Raw genomic sequence first — 18,753 nt, 5'->3', positions numbered from 1 at the left:
TCATAGGGGGCAGATGTTTTATATGAGTTACAAAACCATGAAATACGTACAACCTATACATGTGCCCCAGCCTTAGTCTTTCAGTTGTTGCTCCTTGATACATAGTAACATAGTAGATGACGGCAGAAACAGACCTTTACGGTCCATCCAGTCTGCCCAACAAGAGAAACTCTTATGTGCTACTTTTTATTTGTACATGTCCTCTTCAGGGCACAGACCGTATACGTCTATACAACCAAGTAAATTTTATTTTAATAATTATCCCCCTCCCACCCCAACCACTCCAGACCCCACCACTCTGTGAGAGTGCCCCGTGGTCTCTTCAGGACAGTCTCCCCCAATCTCCCTCCCTCACATCTGAGCCTTGATAAACTGGTTCACGTTCTTGAGGTCCAAAACTGGCCAGTAGGACCCTCCCTTCCTTCTTTGGCATCATGAAGTAAATCGAATAGCCGCCCAGACCCCACTCCGCTCTCTGAACGGGCACCATGGTGCCGAGATCCCGTAAGGCATGCATGGTGGAAAGAGCAGTCATGCTCTTGGACACCGCCCTGCACGGGGGTTCCCGGAAATATCTACGAGAGAAGAACTTATAGCCATTCTGGTTAAACCAACGGTCCATCTAGCCCAGTATCCTGCTTTCAGCAGTGTTCAATTCAGGTCACAAGTATCTGACAGAATCCCAAATAGTAGCAAGATTCATGGTGCTGATCCCAGGGACAAGCGGTGGCTTCCCCATGGCTATCTCAATAGCAGACTATGGACTTTTCCTTTAGGAACTTGTCCAAACTTTTTTTTTTTCAACCCAGGTACACTAACGTTGATACCACATCCTCTGACATTGAGTTCCAGAGCTTAACTATTTGTTGAGTGAAAAAATATTTCCTCCTCTTCGTTTTTAAAAGTAATACCATGTAACGTCCTTGAGTGTCCCCTAGTCTTTGTACTTTTTGAAAGAGTAAAAAAAATCGATTTACGTTTACTCGTTCTACACCACTCAGTATTTTATAGACCTGTATCGAATCCCCCCTCAGCAGTCTCTTTTTGCAAGCTAAAAACTCCTAAATTCTTAACCTTTCCTTATATGAGAGGAATTCCACCCCTTTTATCATTTTGGTCACTCTTTGAACCTTTTCTAATTCTACTAATATCTTTTTTTTTTTTTAAGATACAGCAACCAGAATTGCACACAATACTCAGTGTGGTTGCACCATGGAGTGATAGCGGCATTATAATATTCTTTGTCTTATTTTCTATCCCTTTCCTAATAATTCGTAGCATCTTGTTTGTTTTTTATGGCCACCGCCACACACTGGGCAGAAGATTTCAGCATATTACCTATAATTTCACCTAGACCTTTTTTTTTGGTTGCTGATTTCTACAGTAGCTCTTAGCATCAAGTAACTATGAGTTGGATTATTCTTCCCAATGTGCATCACTTTGCATTTATCCACATTAACTTTCATCTGCCATTTGGATCCTCGGCCTTCCAGTTTCCTAAGGTCTTCCTGCAATTTTTCACAATCCACATGCTTTCTAACAACTTTGGATAGATTTTGTCTTCAAATTTAATCACTTCACTAGTTCCGATTTCCAGATGATTAATAAACATGTTGAATAGCGCCGGTCCTGGGTACTCTACTATTCATCCTCCTTTACATAGTAACATAGTAGATGACGGCAGAAAAAGACCTGCACGGTCCATCCAGTCTGCCCAACAAGATAACTCATATGTGCTACTTTTTGTGTATACCCTACTTTGATTTGTACCTGTGCTCTTCAGGGCACAGACTGTATAAGTCTGCCCAGCAGTATCCCCGCCTCCCAACCACCAGCCCCGCCTCCCAACCACCGGCTCTGGCACAGACCGTATAAGTCTGCCCAGCACTATCCCCGCCTCCCAACCACCAGTCCCGCTTCCCACCACAGGCTCTGGCACAGACCGTATAAGTCTGCCCAGCACTATCCCCGCCTCCCAACCACCAGCCCCGCCTCCCGATCTTGACTAAGCTCCTGAGGATCCATTCCTTTGGCACAGGATTCCTTTATGCTTATCCCACGCATGTTTGAATTCCGTTACCGTTTTCATTTCCACCACCTCCTGCGGGAGGGCATTCCAAGCATCCACTACTCTCTCCGTGAAAAAATACTTCCTGACATTTTTCTTGAGTCTGCCCCCCTTCAATCTCATTTCATGTCCTCTCTTTCTACCATCTTCCCATCTCCGGAAAAGGTTAGTTTGCGGATTAATACCTTTCAAATATTTGAACGTCTGTATCATATCACCCCTGTTTCTCCTTTCCTCCAGAGTATACATGTTTAGTTCAGCAAGCCTCTCCTCATACGTCTTGTAACGCAAATCCCATACCATTCTCGTAGCTTTTCTTTGCACCGCTTCAATTCTTTTTACATCCTTAACAAGATACGACCTCCAAAACTGAACACAATACTCCAGGTGGGGCCTCACCAACGACTTATACAGGGGCATCACCACCCCCTTTCTTCTGCTGGTCACACCTCTCTCTATACAGCCTAACAACCTTCTAGCTACGGCCACCGCCTTGTCACACTGTTTCATCGCCTTCAAATCCTCAGATACTATCACCCCAAGATCCCTCTCTCCGCCCGTACCTATCAGACTCTCCCCGCCTAACACGTCTCCCGTGGATTTCTACTCCCTAAGTGCATCACTTTGCATTTCTTCGCATTGAATTTTAATTGCCAAACCTTAGACCATTCTTCTAGCTTCCTCAGATCCTTTTTTCATGTTTTACACTCCCTCCCGGGTGTCCACTCTGTTACAGATCTTAGTATCATCCGCAAATAGGCAAACGTTACCTTCTAACCCTTCGGCAATGTCACTCACAAATATATTGAACAGAATCGGCCCCAGCACTGATCCCTGAGGCACTCCACTACTCACCTTTCCCTCCTCCGAGCGAATTCCATTCACCACCACCCTCTGGCGTCTGTTCGTCAACCAGTTCCTAATCCACTTCACCACTTCAGGTCCTATCTTCAGCCCATCCAGTTTATTTAAGAGCTCCTGTGGGGAACCGTGTCAAAAGCTTTGCTGAAATCTAAGTAGATTACGTCCATAGCTCGTCCCTGATTCAATTTTCCTGTCACCCAATCAAAGAACTCAATGAGATTCGTTTGGCACGATTTCTCTTTGGTAAAACCATGTTGTCTCGGATCTTGCAACTTATTGGCTTCCAGGAAATTCACTATCCTTTCCTTCAGCATCGCTTCCATTACTTTTCCAATAACCGAAGTGAGGCTTACCGGCCTGTAGTTTCCAGCTTCTTCCCTATCCCCACTTTTGTGAAGAGGGACCACCTCCGCCATTCTCCAATCCCTTGGAACCTTTCCCATCTGCAAGGATATATTAAACAAATCTTTAAGAGGACCCGCCAAAACCTCTCTGAGCTCCCTCAATATCCTGGGATGGATCCCGTCCGGTCCCATGGCTTTGTCCACCTTTAGCTTTTCAAGTTGTTGATACACACTTTCTTCCGTAAACGGTGCTGTATCCACTTCATTCTCATTTGTACTATTTCCAGTCCATCGCGGTCCTTCTCCAGGATTTTCTTCTGTGAAAACAGAACAAAAGTATCTATTTAGCAAATTGGCTTTTTCTTCATCATTTTCCACATAGCGGTTCGCAGTATCTTTTAGTCTCACAATTCCCTTTTTAGTCATTTTCCTTTCACTTATATACCTGAAGAAATTTTTGTCACCCCTCCTTACATTTCTAGCCATTTGTTCTTCCGCTTGCGCTTTTGCCAGTCGTATCTCTCTCTTGGCTTCTTTCAGTTTCATCCAGTTATTCCTCCATGTGTTCCTTTTCTTGACTTTTTCTGTATTTCTGGAACGCCAACTCTTTAGCCTTTATTTTCTCAACCACTTGCATGCTTACTGAGAGAATTGGCCATTTAACCCTACCCTCTGTTTTCTATCCATCAACCAATTCCTGATCCACAACAGAACTTTGCCTCCTGTCCCATGACTCTCTAATTTTCTCAGGAGTCTCTCATGAGGGACGTTGTATCTGCTTTCTGAAAATCTAGAATACAGTACATCAACCAGCTCACCTTCATCCACATGTTTATTCATGCATTCAAAGACATGGAGCAAATTGGTGAGGCAAAACTTCCCTTGGCTGAAACATGTTGACTCTGTCCCATTAAACCATGTTTTGCTATGTGTTCATTTATTTGTAGACCTGAATATGTATATCCTGGAGCAGTTTTCAATGGAGGAGTGGCCTTGTGGTTAGGGTGGTGGACTTTGGTCCTGGGGAACTGAGGAACTGAGTTCGATTCCTGGCACAGGCAGCTCCTTGTGACTCTGGGCAAGTCACTTAACCCTCCATTGCCTGCCGCATTGAGCCTGCCATGAGTGGGAAAGCGCGGGGTACAAATGTAACAAAAAAACAAACAAACAGTCCACAGGGACAACCTGGCCATTCGGGTTTTCAGCATATTCACGTGAATATGCATGAGAAATTTGCAGTAATTGCCTTCCTGGTATGCAAATTTCTCATGTATATTCATTGTGGATATCCTGAAAACCAAAGAAGGCATAGAGGGTGTAACCCGCACAGACTGGCAGGTACAACTCCGGTCTTGTTGGGCAGACAGGATGGACCATACAGGTCTTTATCTGTTGTTGTTATATGTTACTGTGAGGCATATTTTCAAAGTGCTTAGACTTACAAAGTTTACATGGAGGTGTATTTTCAAAGCAGTTACACTTACAAAGTTCCATAGTAATCTGTGGAACTTTGTAAGTCTAAGTGCTTTGAAAATGAGCCCCTTTGTAACTTAGTTGTCCTAACGATTGCAGCAACAGGCCTTGATCAGGAGCCACACTTGCTGGCTACTAGGTGTTGCCACTGAATCCCTTTTCCCAGGGACTGTATGATTGTGTACTGTTGTGCCACTGAACCACCAGCCCTGCCCAGAAGTGCTTTTTACAACCAACAAGCCCCTTAATATTTGTTTGTTTTGTGCTCATCAGAAAGAGCTTGGCTGAGAAAGCCCAGTGCTGGCATGCTCATTATGTTTTTTGGTTTTCTGATAGGTCTGGAGCTGTTCCGGGTGTTTTTGTATATTTCACATCCCCTGTATCCAGAAGTGGGCTAAGGACAGCATTTTTCTTATATCCTCTCCACTGACGGATGATGATTTTGGAAAAAAGGATTATCCATGGCCTTGGTAAGTTTCTTTTGTGGTGGTTGCTTTAAAGACAAGACCTAGTTTATCAAAATTATATGTACAGTTGCTGTTGTATTCTAAGGCTGTGGGAAAACTGGTAAAATACTTGTAAGACATCACAATACAGTACAGCACTTCTAGAAGTAAATTGCTGGAAATGGGGATTAACTACCATACCTTCACAGGACAATATTTTATGTTTGTCAGCATTTTAAAATCCAAGAACCATCTGTTAGTAAGAATGTGTAGCACACTAAACTCTGCAGCTTTGAGGAGTTTTGCATGGCCAAAATAAGAGCCAGAAAGCCTCTCCAAAGTACTTTCCTGGTTTTTAAAACAAGGGGGGGAGGGGGCCTAGGCATACATGGATTTTGAAATCAAATGTTGCACCTGTGTTACAGCAGGATGCTCCTTTCAGATAATTACATAATTTATCTTTAAGCAAGATAGGTTTGTGTGTTGTTCACAGTGGTCACTGTATGGCACTTGTTCTCTTACTGGTGTCTAAAACTGAGTGTTCAAGGTTGGAGGATGGCCAATATAAAGAACACTATAACAGAACATATACATAAGCATTGATTAATGAGACTGAGCCAACATGGAGTTAGTCAAGGGGAATCTTGCCTCTTCAATGTACTACATTTCTTTGAAGGGGTGAATAAACGTGGATAAACTTGAACTGGTAGATATTCATATTTTCAAAGCACTTAGCCTTCCAAAGTTCCATAGGTTTCTATGGAACTTTGGAAGGCTAAGTGCGTTGAAAATATGCCTCATTGTGTATCTGGATTTCAAAAGGCATTTGACAAAGTATCTCATGAAAGATTACTGAGGAAATTAGAAAGTCGTGGTATATAGAAGGTAATGTCCTATTGTGGATTAAAAACTGGTTAAAAGATAAAAAACAGAGTAGGGTTAAATGGTCAGTATTCTCAATGGTGAAGAGTAGATAGTGGGGTTCCCTTAGGGGTCTGTGCTGGGACTGCTGCTTTTTAACGTACTTATAAATGATCTAGACATGGGAATAACAAGTGAGGTAATTAAATTTGCTGATGACAAAGTTGTTAAATCGCAAGAGGACCTTAGGAGAATGGGAGACTGGGCATCCAAATGGCAGATGACTTTTATTATCCGAGGACAAGCAGGCTGCTTGTTCTCACATGTGGGTCGACGTCTGCGTTGGCCCAGGAATCGGCATTTTGCAAGCAAAATATAAAAAAAGTTTTGCAGTCTTCTAGTGCGCGTGCAGCGCACCGATTTCCCGCCCCTCGCGTGAGCGCGTTCCCTCAGTTTTTCTTTTTCCGCGTTGAGGTGCAGTAGGTTTTGATCTCTGCTCCTTTCAGGCCCTGGAAAAGAGTCTTCAAATTTTTTCGCTATTTGTTGCTAGTTATTTCTTTATTTTACTAACAATTGTCAGTTAAAAAAAAATAAATAAAAGTTCCCGTAGTGTCTTTTAGATTTGTTCTCCTTTTCAAGTTTTCTTTGTTTTTTGACGCGGCTGGCTTATCCTCTTTCTTTTTTTTGTGCCCTTTTTTCGGTTAACAGGCACAATCACGTCTTTTGATTTCGCCGAAGCCGTTTTTCCTTCCATGTCATCGAAGACACCCAGCGGCTTCAAACGTTGTACTCGGTACAACCGGAGCATCTCTGGTACCGATACCCACGCCTGGTTTATCCAGTGCCTTAGGCCTGACCATAGCCCAGCCGTTTGTAGTCTGTGTCTTCGTATGAAGAAACGGACCCAAGCATCTCGAGAAGCCCAGCGAAAAAGTTTTTTTGGGCTTGTTTCAGTCCTTCGACATCGATATTGGTACCGAGTCCGACCGCATCGAGATCGAGGGAAGCATCGACGTTGGGAGCGGAAGTAATGGATGCTGAAAGACAATTAGCGCTGGGAGCAGTGAGGCATCGAATGGGTCTCCACCTGCTATGCAGGCCCCCCCGGGACCTACATTCGTCGGACATGGCCCCGAGGAGGTGTGAGGATTCCACGTCCTCATCGGTACCGAGGAGTCTCGATGATGGGCGTCGAGCGAAGGCGAAGAAGCACAGTCATTGTTCTCTTTCGACACATGGTGCTGGGAGCTCTGGGGTGTCAAGGGAATTGGCACCCAAGAAGCGTCGGCGCAGAGAGGATCGCTTCCCCTCTATTCAGGAGGTGCCGTTGCGTCAGTCTTCTGGCAGCCCGGTACCTGCTCCTGAGCCTCGACAGGTTCTGCCACCAGCTCCTTTACTGACCCCGCAACCTTGTTCGACAGTGGCTCTCGACGAGCACATCAGGGCCCTGCTTCCAGAGCTTCTGGAAGGATTGCTGCGTCAGTCTGCTTCGGTGTTGGGGGGTGCTTGCGCCTTCCATACCATCTGCTGCAGCGGCATCTGGGCTTTGGCATCGATGTCTACTGCCACCCAGGTCAACTCCCCTTCCACGTTGGTGGAGGAAGCTTCACCGCAGTTTAGGCGGGCGTCGACTCCTCGGCGTCGAGGCAGGCTCAGTTTCGGACTGCTCTGAGGGATGTCTTGTCCGATACTGAAGATGAGCATTCGTGGGAGGAAGAGGAAGATCCCAGGTACTTTTCTTCTGACGAGTCCTATGGGATTCCCTCTGAACCTTCCCCTCCACCAGAAAGGAGACTTTCTCCACCGGAGAGTCTATCATTTACCTCCTTTGTCCGGGAAATGGCTGCGGCTATCCTCTTCCCTATGGAGGTTGAGGATGAGCCCAGTGCTGAGATGCTCGAGGTCCTGGATTATCCTTCTCCGCCTAGAGAGGCTGCAACAGCTCCTTTGCATAATGTACTAAAGGAAGTCCTTATGCGAAACTGGTTGTTCCCTCTGTCTAATCCTGTGATCCCGAAAAAGGCTGAATCCCAATATCGGTTCCACGGTGAGCCTGGTTTGATGAGGTCTCAGCTACCTTGCAATTCCATGGTGGTGGACTCCGCCCTCAAAAGAGCCAAGAGCACTAGGGACTATGCCTCGGCGCCCCCAGGCAGAGAATCTAGAACCCTGGACTTTTTTGGGAGGAAGATGTATCAGGCCGCTATGCTCGCTGCCAAGATCTAGACTTAACAGCTCTTCACGAGCGTCCACTTGAGGAACTCGGTGAGGCAACTGTCCAGCTTGGTTGATGCACTCCCTCCGGAGCAGGCTGAGCCTTTTCGCCAGGTGGTCAGGCAGCAGAAGGCGTGTCAAATTCCTGGCCAGGGGTACGTTCGACACTTTTGATGTAGCATCCAGGATCGCTGCCCAAGGTATAGTGATGTGCAGACTCTCGTGGCTGCGTGTCTCTGACTTGGATCATTCGGTCCAGCAGCGGATGGCAGATGTTCCTTGCCGGGGGGATAACCTTTTTGGTGAGAAAGTAGAGGATCTAGTTGACCAGATCAAGAAGCACAATGATGCTATGCATTCTCTCTCCCACCAGGCGTCTTCTGCTACTGTCTGCTCATCTAGGAGGTTTTTTGGATGCATAGGTACACTCCTGCTTCTCGGCAGCCTGCCCAGGCTTAGTCCTAGCTTGCTCGTTCTCGTCAACAGCTTGCGCCTAAGGCCCCTGGTGCTACCCAGCAAAAGCAAGGGACTGGCGTTTGACTGGCTCCATTTCATCATAGCCTCAGTAAGCGTGTCTGTACCGGACGACTTGCCGGTTGGGGGGAGGTTAATGTTTTTTCACCAAAGGTGGCCTCTTTTAACCTCCGACCGGTGGGTTCTTCAAATTGTCTGGTTAGGGTAAACCCTCAATCTGGAATCCAAGCCTCCAAATTGTCCCCCGGGAGCTCAGTTCTACAGCTCCCTGCACAAGCAGGTACTTGCAGAGGAACTTTCTGCCCTTCTAGAGGCCCAAGCGGTCGAACCCATTCCACCAGGGGAAGAAGGGCTGGGATTCTATTCCAGGTACTTGTGCAAAAGAAAACAGGGGGGATGCGTCCCATCCTAGACCTAAGGTCCCTGAACAAATTTCTTATCCGAGAAAAGTTCAGGATGGTTTCCCTAGGCACCCTTCTTCCCATGATTCAGGAAAACGATTGGCTATGCTCTCTGGATTTAAAGGTTGCTTACACACACATCTCGATACTTCCAGCTCACAGGTGGATCTTTTTGCCACTCAGATCAATCACAAGGTCCCTCACAAGCTGATGAAAGCTCCTTTTGAGCCACTGAATTCCTACCATCTGAAGTACTTGACCTGGAAGGTCGTTTTATTAGTGGCTGTTACTTTAGCTCGTAGGGTCATTGAGCTTCAGGCCTTGGTAGTATATGCACCTTTTATCAAATTTCATCACAACAGAGTAGTCATCCGCACGCACCCTAAGTTCCTGCCAAAGGTGGTGTCGGAGTTCCATCTGAACCAGTCAATTGTCTTGCCAATATTCTTTCCCCGTCCTCATACCCGCCCTGGCTAATGCAGTTTGCATACCTTGGACTGCAAGAGAGCATTGGCTTTTTATGTGGAGCGGACAAAGCCCTTTAGACAGTCTGTCCAGTTGTTTGTTTCTTTTGATCCCAACAGGAGGGAAGTCGCCATTGGAAAACGTACAATCTCTAATTGGCTAGCAGATTGCATTTCCTTCACTTATGCCCAAACTGGGCTGACTCTGGAGGGCCATGTCACGGCTCATAATGTTAGAGCCATGGCTGCGTCAGTGGCTCACTTAGTCAGCCTCCATTGAAGAGATTTGCAAGGCTGCAACGTGGTCATCAGTCCACACATTTACATCTCACTACTGCCTTCAGCAGGATACCTGATGCGACAGTCGGTTTGGGCAGTCAGTGCTGCAGAATCTGTTTGGGGTTTAGAATCCAACTGCACCCCCCAGACCCATTTTTGTTCTGTTCCAGGCTGCACTCTGTTAGTTGTTTATGGTTTCAGGTCAATATGTGTTATGTCCTTGCCGTTGCGAGGCCCAGTTGACCAATGTTCATTGTTTTGAGTGAGCCTGGTTGCTAGGGATACCCCATATGTGAGAACAAGCAGCCTGCTTGTCCTCGGAGAAGGCAAAGATGCATACTTGTAGCAGGTATTCTCAGAGGACAGCAGGCTGATTGTTCTCACAAACCCGGCCACCTCCCCTTTGGAGTTGTTGTTGCTTCTTTTTATGGTTTTTGATTTAACTGAGGGAATGCGCTCACACGATGGGCAGGAAATCGGTACGCGCTGCATGCGCGCCAGAAGACTCTGGCAAAATCTTTTTTTATATTTTGCTTGCAAAATGCCGATTCCTGGGCCGACGCGGATGTTGACCCACGTGTGAGAACAATCAGCCTGCTGTCCTCGAAAAATACCTGCTACAGGTAAGTATCTTCACTATTTGAGCAAGTGCAAAGTAATGCATGTGGGAAAGAGGAACCCAAGCTATATAGCTACATGATACAAGGTTCCACATTAGGAGTCACCGCCCAGGAAAAGGATCTAGGTGTCATTGTTCGTGATACATTGAAAGTGTCTGCTCAGGGTGCAGCGGCAGCTAAGAAAGCAACTAGAATGTTAGGAATTATTAGGAAAGGAATGGAAAACAAAAATGAGAATGTTATTATTGTTCCATAGTGCGACCATACCTCAAATACTGCGTGGAATCCTGGGCACTGCATTTCAAAGTTATAGCGGAATTAGAAAAAGTACAAAGAAGGGCGACGAAAATGATAAAGGGGATGGGATGACTTCCCAATGAGGAAAGACTAAAGTGGCTAGAGACGGCTGAGTGGGGAGATATAATAGAGGTCTATAAAATACTGAGTGGAGTGGTACAGGTAGAGGTGAATTTCTTGTTTACTCTTTTCCCAAATTTCTAGGACTAGGGGCACGCAATGAAGCTACTAAGTAGTAACTTTGAAACAAACTGGAGAAAATATTTCTTCAGTCAATGTGTAAGATCTGGAATTCGTTGCCAGAGATGAGGTAAAAGTAGTTAGCTTAGCAGGGTTTAAAAAAGGTTTGGCTAGTTTCCTAAAAAAAAAAAAAAAAAGTCCATAAGCCATTAGAATGGACTTGCGAAAATCCACTGCTTATTTGTAGGATAAAATAACAAACAAAATACACAGAGTGTGTGTATGGCGATGCGATAGTCTTAAATACTATTTGAACTAAAGTGAAAGGGAGTCTCATACACAATTTGTCTGTAGATAGTAATATTGTTTTCACTCAATAGGTGAATATATTACATATATTCATGTCATAATCATTGACTCCACCTCCACCAACCCTTTTATAATCACAAAAAGCAACTTGCTCTGTTTTCTTCAGTAAATATATATTTGTCAAAAAGCAACACACTGCACTTATCTTAGGCGAAAAGGTGCCCTCTTAAATCCCCGACAGGTACCCGTTTCGTACAAACTTTGTCAAGGGGGAGTGGCTATAGTTCTGTCGAAGAAAAAGAGAAAACAGACGTCAAGTCTCATATGTATTTATCTTAACCTACTATTAAACTAAATTATATGATCGCAGCCTAAATTCTGTTTTACTATTCTGGAATCTTGCTAGGTATTTGTGACCTGGATTGTCCATTGTTGGAAACAGGATACTGGGCTTGATGGACCTTCGGTCTGTCCCAGTATGGCAATGCTTATTCTCTTAGGAGGAAGTGTGTACATAGGGCTTTCATTCTGAAAGCACTGCACGTACTTTTGGTATATTTGTATTTTTTTTCAAAGCAGGTGAATAACATGCAGACTGAGATGGACCTTATTCTGCAGCCAGAGTGTTATAAATAGCCCCCAGATAACCTGAGAACCTATACAAAAAGAACTTACAAAATCAAATTGATGAAACAAGTCTTAATTAATTTATTGTTTAAAAAAAACCACAAAACACTCTTGCAAGAGTGGGGGTCTCTGAAAGCAAGCAGACACACCCTTCCTTAATTTTTACAGTTGTTTATATATTCTTTCTTTCTGGTTACATTAGATGTCTGCCCCTAAGTTTCTCATTGGATATTGATCACATTTACTCCTTATTACATCAGTGCTGGTTATCATATGACTATCCCTTCTGAAATTTTTCCATAGACAGAGCCTCTATTCATGGTTAGTCTTGCTCGGTTTACATTTTTTTATCTTCAAACCTTCATGTGAGAACTCTGAATTAGTAGTTTCATACATGGTATGCTTCACCTTCCCCCCAACCCCCAACACAGTTTCTTTGTTAGTAATTTAGAAAGCTATAATGTGGTGATCTCTGTTAGGAAGGGCTTACACAAATATAGTTATACCCTTACCTCTAAAAAGTTCCTTTCTACCAGGGCATAAGCTATATATTCTATCGTTGCATTTATGTTAAGTGAAAAAGCAATATATTTACACATTTCTCACAAGAGCACATTCAGAGGGAAATTGGGAGGTTTTTCCTATAGAAAGTGAGCTTTTGTGGTCCCTTTATAAGGTTTCTGCGTTACCCTTAAACATTATAGATCCCCTCTGAGAAGGCTAGCTGTTCAGAAGTACAATAATATAATAGTTCCTACTACTACTTATAATTTCTATAGTGCTGCTAGATGTATGCAGTGCTGTACACCTGAACATGTAAGAGACAATCCCTGCTGAATATAGCGTACAATCTATTCAGGACAGACAAACAGGACAAATATGGGAATTAAGGTGGGAATGATAAAACAGACATGGGTACTGAACAAGTGAATAGGGGTTATGAGTTAAAAGCAGCCTCAAAATGTGGGCTTTTAGTATAGATTTGAAGATTGCCAGAGATGGAGCTTGACGTACTGACTCAGGAATTCTATTCCAGGTATACAGTGCAGCAAGATAAAAAGGAACAGAGTCTGGAGTTGGCAGTGGAGGGGAAGGATACAGATAAGAGAGATTTACCCAATGAACAGAGTTCCCGGGGAGGAGTGCAGGGAGAGATAAGTGGAGTGTACTGAGGAGCTGCAGAGTGAACACACTTGTAAGTCAATAAGAAGAGTTTGAACTGTATGCGGGAACATATAGGGAGCCAATGAAGTGACTTGAGGAGAGGGCTAATATGAGCATAATGACACTGGTGGAATATAAGTCGTGCAGCAGAATTTTGAACAGGTTGAAGGGAAGAGAGATGGCTTAGTGGGAGACCTGTGAGAAGCAAGTTGCAATAGTCTAAGCGAGAGGTGATTAGAGTGTGGATAAGGGTTCTGGTAGTGTGCTCAGAAAGGAAAGGACGAATTTTGGTGATATTATAGAGAGAAAAAAAGACAGGTTTTAGCAGTCTGTTATTCACAGAGATAGAGAATGGGGGAAGAGGAGAGGTGGGTTTAGGTGGAAAGATGATAAGCTCAGTCTTGGTCATGTTTAGTTTCAGATGGCAGTGAGACATCCAGGCAGCAGTGTCAGACAGGCAGGCTGAGACTTGGGCCTGGATTCCTGCTGAATTTTCTGATGTGGAGAGGTAGATCTGGGAGTCATCAGCATAAAGGTGATAACTGAAAACCATGGGATGAGATTAAAGCACCAAGGGAAGAAGTATAGATGAAGAAAAGAAGAGGTCCCAAGATAGAGACCTGAGGTACACCACCTGATGGGATAGAAGTGGAGGAGGATCCACCAGAGTATATACTAAAAGTGCGATGGAAGAGATAAGAAGAAAACAGGAAAGAACAAGGCCCTGAAATCCAAGTAAGGACAGTGTATCAAGGAGTAGGTGGTGATTAACAGCGTCAAAGCAGCAGATAGATCGAGAAGGATGAGATAGAACAGAGACCTTTGGATCTGGCCAAGAACAGGTTATTGGAGACTTTAGCAAGGGCTGTTTCAGTTGAATGAAGAGGGCGAATGCCAGATTGAAGTGGATCAAGAATAGCTTGAGATGAAAGAAAGTCAAGACAACTGTAGTTAATAGCACATTCTAGTATCTTAAGAAAGGGAGGATGGAGATGGGGGCGATAGTTGGAAGGACAGGTAGGGTCCAGTGAAGCTTTTTTGAGTACTGGTGTAACTATGGCATGTTTGCAGTAGAAAGTGAAAGATTGAGGATGTGACAGATAGAAGGGATGACAGTAGGAGAGAGAGTGCTGAGTAGATGGGTGGGAAAAGGATCAGAGGAACGAACAGGTAGTCAGTTTGGAGGAGGAAAGAAAATGTGCAGTTTCCTCTTCAGAAAAGGAAGAAAAAGGCAGGGGTTGAAGGAGGGTTGACAGAATGAACTGGGGGAAGGAGAGGTGGAAGTGACTTGGTTGAGAAATTAAGGTTAATTTTGTGAACCTTATCATGAAAGTACTCGGCCAGAGTCTGGAGAGAAAGTGAAAGGGGTGGGGTTGGAGGTGAAGGCACTTTGAGGAGAGAGTTCAGTGAGCCAAAGTGATGTTGAGGGTTTGAGCCGAGTTTGTCAACTAGATGTAGTAGTCCTGTTTAGCAAATGAAAGATCAGACTGGAACAAGGTCAGCAAGAATGATTGGTATGAAGTCGGCATGGGCACGGGATTTCAGCCAAAGGCATTCAGCAGATCAGACACAGGAACGTAGGTAATGGATTCTAGAGGTTAGCCAAGACTGGGCTTTGGTACACCTTACAGAACGGGGAATGGGAGGAGCGAGAGTATCCAGAGCAGAGGAGAGAATAGGAAGAGACAGCCTCATTTGACAGACTTTGATAACATAGTGGTTGAGAAGAGAGTTGAAACATTGGTGGAGAGACTGGAAGAGTCAATAGCCTGAAGATTCCTAAATGTATTGGTGGAGATTTGCCAGAACCGGGGAGGGTGGAGGGTGGACAGTGTGAAAGTTATCAGATGATGGTCAGAGAGAAAGAACTGAGGTGCAGAAACTGGAGAGTGAGCAGTTGGAGAAGAAGACAAGATCAAGACAGTGGCCATTTTGGTGAGTAGGGGTAGTGGAGCACAGTTGAAGATTGAAAGAGAATGTTAAAGCAAGAAACTGAGACGTGTAAGAATTGGAGGGATCATTAGCATGAATGTTAAAATCCCCAAGAATGAGGGAAGGAGATGAAGATTCAAGAGAGAAGGAAAGCCAGAAGTCAAAGTCAGTGAGGAGGAAAGGGACTTATCAGGGGGTCAATAAATGACTTATACTTGGAGGGGTGGACGGCGTGGACTTTGAAGGAAGAAAAGCAGTGAGACTGAGATGGAAGAAGAGATTGAAATCTACAAGAGGGTAAGAGTAGTAGCCCGATGCCACCTCTGCTGCCAACCGGGCGAGGAGTATGGTAGAAAAGGTAACTGAAGTGCAAAGGATGACGAAGCTAAAGACCAGTATGTTGAAAATCCTTAAGTAATGAATTTCTGCATTTTGTGTGCTTGGCCTATTGCTTTTATGCATCATTCTGAAGTGAGGACATAGGTTAGACCCTTTGGAATGTGTGCTGGGGTTACAGGCCAGATATGAAAAGCAGCAGGAGGTTGTTTTGGTAGAGGTGTCCCTGTCAAAATATGTTTTGGTTTACTTTTATTCTTTGAAAGCTAGATCCACTCATTTTTTGGATTGCATTTTTATGAGAAGCACTTGATGATACACATTAAAACCTCACTAAGTTTTTGTTTCTTTCACCTTCTTTAGTCCTAAATGTCGTCATGAATACAAACGATCTGAGACCCCTAACAGGTATTACTGCTATTGTGGGGAAAACAGAAGATCCCCCTTTGGATCCATGGCTTGTACCTCACTCTTGTGGTCAAGTGTGTGAGAAAGTGTTTCAGCCTCCATGTGGACATAAATGCTTGCTGCTCTGTCACCCAGGTAATTGGATATTGCTTGAAAAAAAAAAAAAGTATCCTAGTTTAGTTCATACATTATACATGCAGCTAGTTATAATATTCTGGTAGACTGACTCATCTTGAAGTTATTTGTTTAATATAAATGTTTTATTTGGATAGTTGGCTTGAGCAGCAGCCTGCTAAACTGTAGTAATGTTGTGCTGTTTAAACTCACCAGTGTTATCTTATTTCACTGCCTTACCTGTTCTGCACATCTGCTATTTTAGGGGCTGGAGAAAACAAAACAAGACTAGAAACGCATTGGGGCTCATTTTCTAAGCACTTGGGCATACAAACTTTCATAGGTTACTATGCAACTTTGTAAGTCTAAGTGCTTTGAACTTACGCCTCCTGGTGATGCAAATTCTTTTCTATGTAGTTTACTTGGTGTTTGGAGAAAAGTCTTCCTCTAAAGCTGTGAAATGCTGTAAACATATTGTAAGCCACATTGAGCCTGCAAATAGGTGGGAAAATGTGGGATACAAATGCAGCAAATAATAATAATAAACATTTGCCAAACTTCTTCAGGGCCAATGGAAAATGTTTCTTTTATTGAATTTTAGGAATATTTTTTTCCAAATTTTCCAGGCAATCCAACTGATAATTAAAACAATCTAATTGCAACCCTTTTTTTTATTTGATTATCCTTAAGGAATATTTATTTTTAAAGCTGTTCTTGGGAGCCCTTTTACTAAGCTGTCTTGGGCACTAACATATGTCTAACTCAGATTAAAATGGCTCAGTGCGGGGTGTGCTCAAATGTTCTGTTTTAATTTTGTTTTGAGGGGAGCTGTTAAGCTAATCAGTGTAGGTACATTACCATGTGGTAACTGGTTATCTCAAGGAATACCGTGTGAGCTCTTACCACTTAAAAAAAATAGGTGATGGTAAGTACTCATGTGGGTGTTTTTTTTTTTTATTTAGCTGTGCGCTAATAGCAAAATAGAAAATGGCCTTAGCGTGGGAAAAATCTGTGTAGGAGTGTTCTAAGGCCACTTTTAACCGCAGCTTAATAAAAGGACCATTAAGTTAGCTATTCTTGCCACACCAAGGCATCAGATTGGATCAGAGATGCCACAGATGAAGTGTGAATACAAAGTTTTTGTAAAACATAGTGCATTCTTAAAGGTAATAAAATATATATTTTAAAAAATGATAAATAGGAGAGGAAAAAGACATGAAGCATAGAAAAGAGTCCTAGAAAGTTAATTTGATATTCTGAAGCTGTCTTTATGTAGGTATAATGTACCAAAATTGGCTGCAGACCAGCTTCCAAATGTCAGTAATGTGTATTAGCCCTGAATTGGTTTATGAGTGAATGATATTTGTGTTGCTTGAAAGTTAAACCTAAGGCTTCTTTGGGAAGCTTTTTGTGTGATGCCAAAATCTGAAGTTTAGTAATATAGTGGATAAGTATCTAAATATGAAATGTATTTGTAGGTGACAACCTTGTATTAGTTCAGTAGTTACCAAATCTGGTCCTGAAGGCACCCAATCAGTCTGGTTTTCAGGATATCCACAATGAATATTAATGAGAGAGATTTGCATGCATTCGAGGCAGTACATGCAAATCTCTCTCATTAATATTCATTGTGGATATCCTGAAAACCTGACTGGCTGGGGTACCTCCAGGACCCAATTTGGGAACCACTGTATTAGTCTCATGCCATCCTGATGAAGTTGGTTATAAGCATCCTTTGTCATAGTATTATGTGCCCGACAAGCTTAACATAGACATGAAACTAAATAGCTTTTTGTATAATTACTACATAGGTCCTTGCCCTCCTTGTCCAAAGATGGTTACAATCACGTGTTACTGTAAGAAGGCAAAACCAGTGCCACGCAGATGCAGTGCCAAGGACTGGTCCTGCCAGCAGGCCTGTGGACGAAAGCTATTATGTGGACAGCACAAGTGTGAAAATCCTTGTCATCCAGGTAGATGCTTTTCTTAAACTAGCTGCTACAGAAGAAAGATGCCGGATCAATATTAGGAAAAATATACATCTGTTTCTGAGACTGTCACCAACTATTCAAGACACATTTGTGTGCTGCCTTAGTGCAAAACCAAAAAACTAGTAATCCCTATCTGAATGCTGATCTCATACCTTCAGCCTTGATTAACTGTGGAATTGTACTTTTTACATCACATCTCACTGTTCTTCCAAAATCTCTGGCTGTCATCCAATTTTACCAACATTATCCGACAGGGGACTCTCTGTTTCGCCAATAGCTGTATCAGGAGTTGCTTACTGTTCTGTTTTGGAATGAGGTTTTTGGTATGATCTTGTTGGCACATCTTATGTTAAGCTGATTGTGTTTTAATATGTTTAGATTTTATATTGAATAGTGATCTGTGTGTTACTAAGTTGAGATATCTGTGAATAGTAGAATACAAGTAAAAGCCTACTCCCTTAACCATTAAAGCTACAGAACCAGATAATTTTTGAATAGCTTTCAAATAGCTTTCATGCTTCAGCACAGCCTGTGCTGCTGCTTGTCTTCATTCAAATGGTGAGAATTGTGTTATGTAGCATGGGGACATAATCTTGTACCCAACCCACATTTAAAAGATCTTGTAAATTCAAGCAAAATGTAAAATGTGACCTATAACTTGTTAAAAAATAACAAAACAATAGGCATAACTTTGTTAAATACGCAAGAAAAACAGTATTAACATGGACTGTGAGAAAAGCAATCATTTCAGACTTATATACAAATAAACCATCTACAGAGCCAGAGCTCAGTTCCATTCTAAATTCCTCAATTGTTCATTTCGTAACTGAAAAAAAATGTTCTGATGATGTGCTAGTGTCAGTTTTGGCCACATATGGGGCCTCTGT

The 18,753-nt window shown here is 43.3% G+C and overlaps 1 protein-coding gene across 1 annotated transcript in view; it reads left to right on the top strand.

Annotated features, from left to right (window-relative positions):
• NFXL1 (nuclear transcription factor, X-box binding like 1) overlaps positions 1-18,753 on the top strand; it is a 259,254-nt gene that overhangs the window by 20,221 nt on the left and 220,280 nt on the right. Inside the window, 4 exon segments of the mRNA XM_030191351.1 lie at positions 5,086-5,219; positions 15,717-15,777; positions 15,779-15,896; positions 17,687-17,848. Coding sequence (XP_030047211.1) covers positions 5,086-5,219; positions 15,717-15,777; positions 15,779-15,896; positions 17,687-17,848 — 475 coding nt within the window.

This window comes from Microcaecilia unicolor, chromosome 2 (genome assembly GCF_901765095.1).
Source record: "Microcaecilia unicolor chromosome 2, aMicUni1.1, whole genome shotgun sequence".
In the NCBI taxonomy this organism is placed as follows: Eukaryota; Metazoa; Chordata; class Amphibia; order Gymnophiona; family Siphonopidae; genus Microcaecilia; species Microcaecilia unicolor.
Note: the sequence above shows the minus strand (reverse complement) of the source record. Positions and strands in the feature narration are given on the sequence as shown.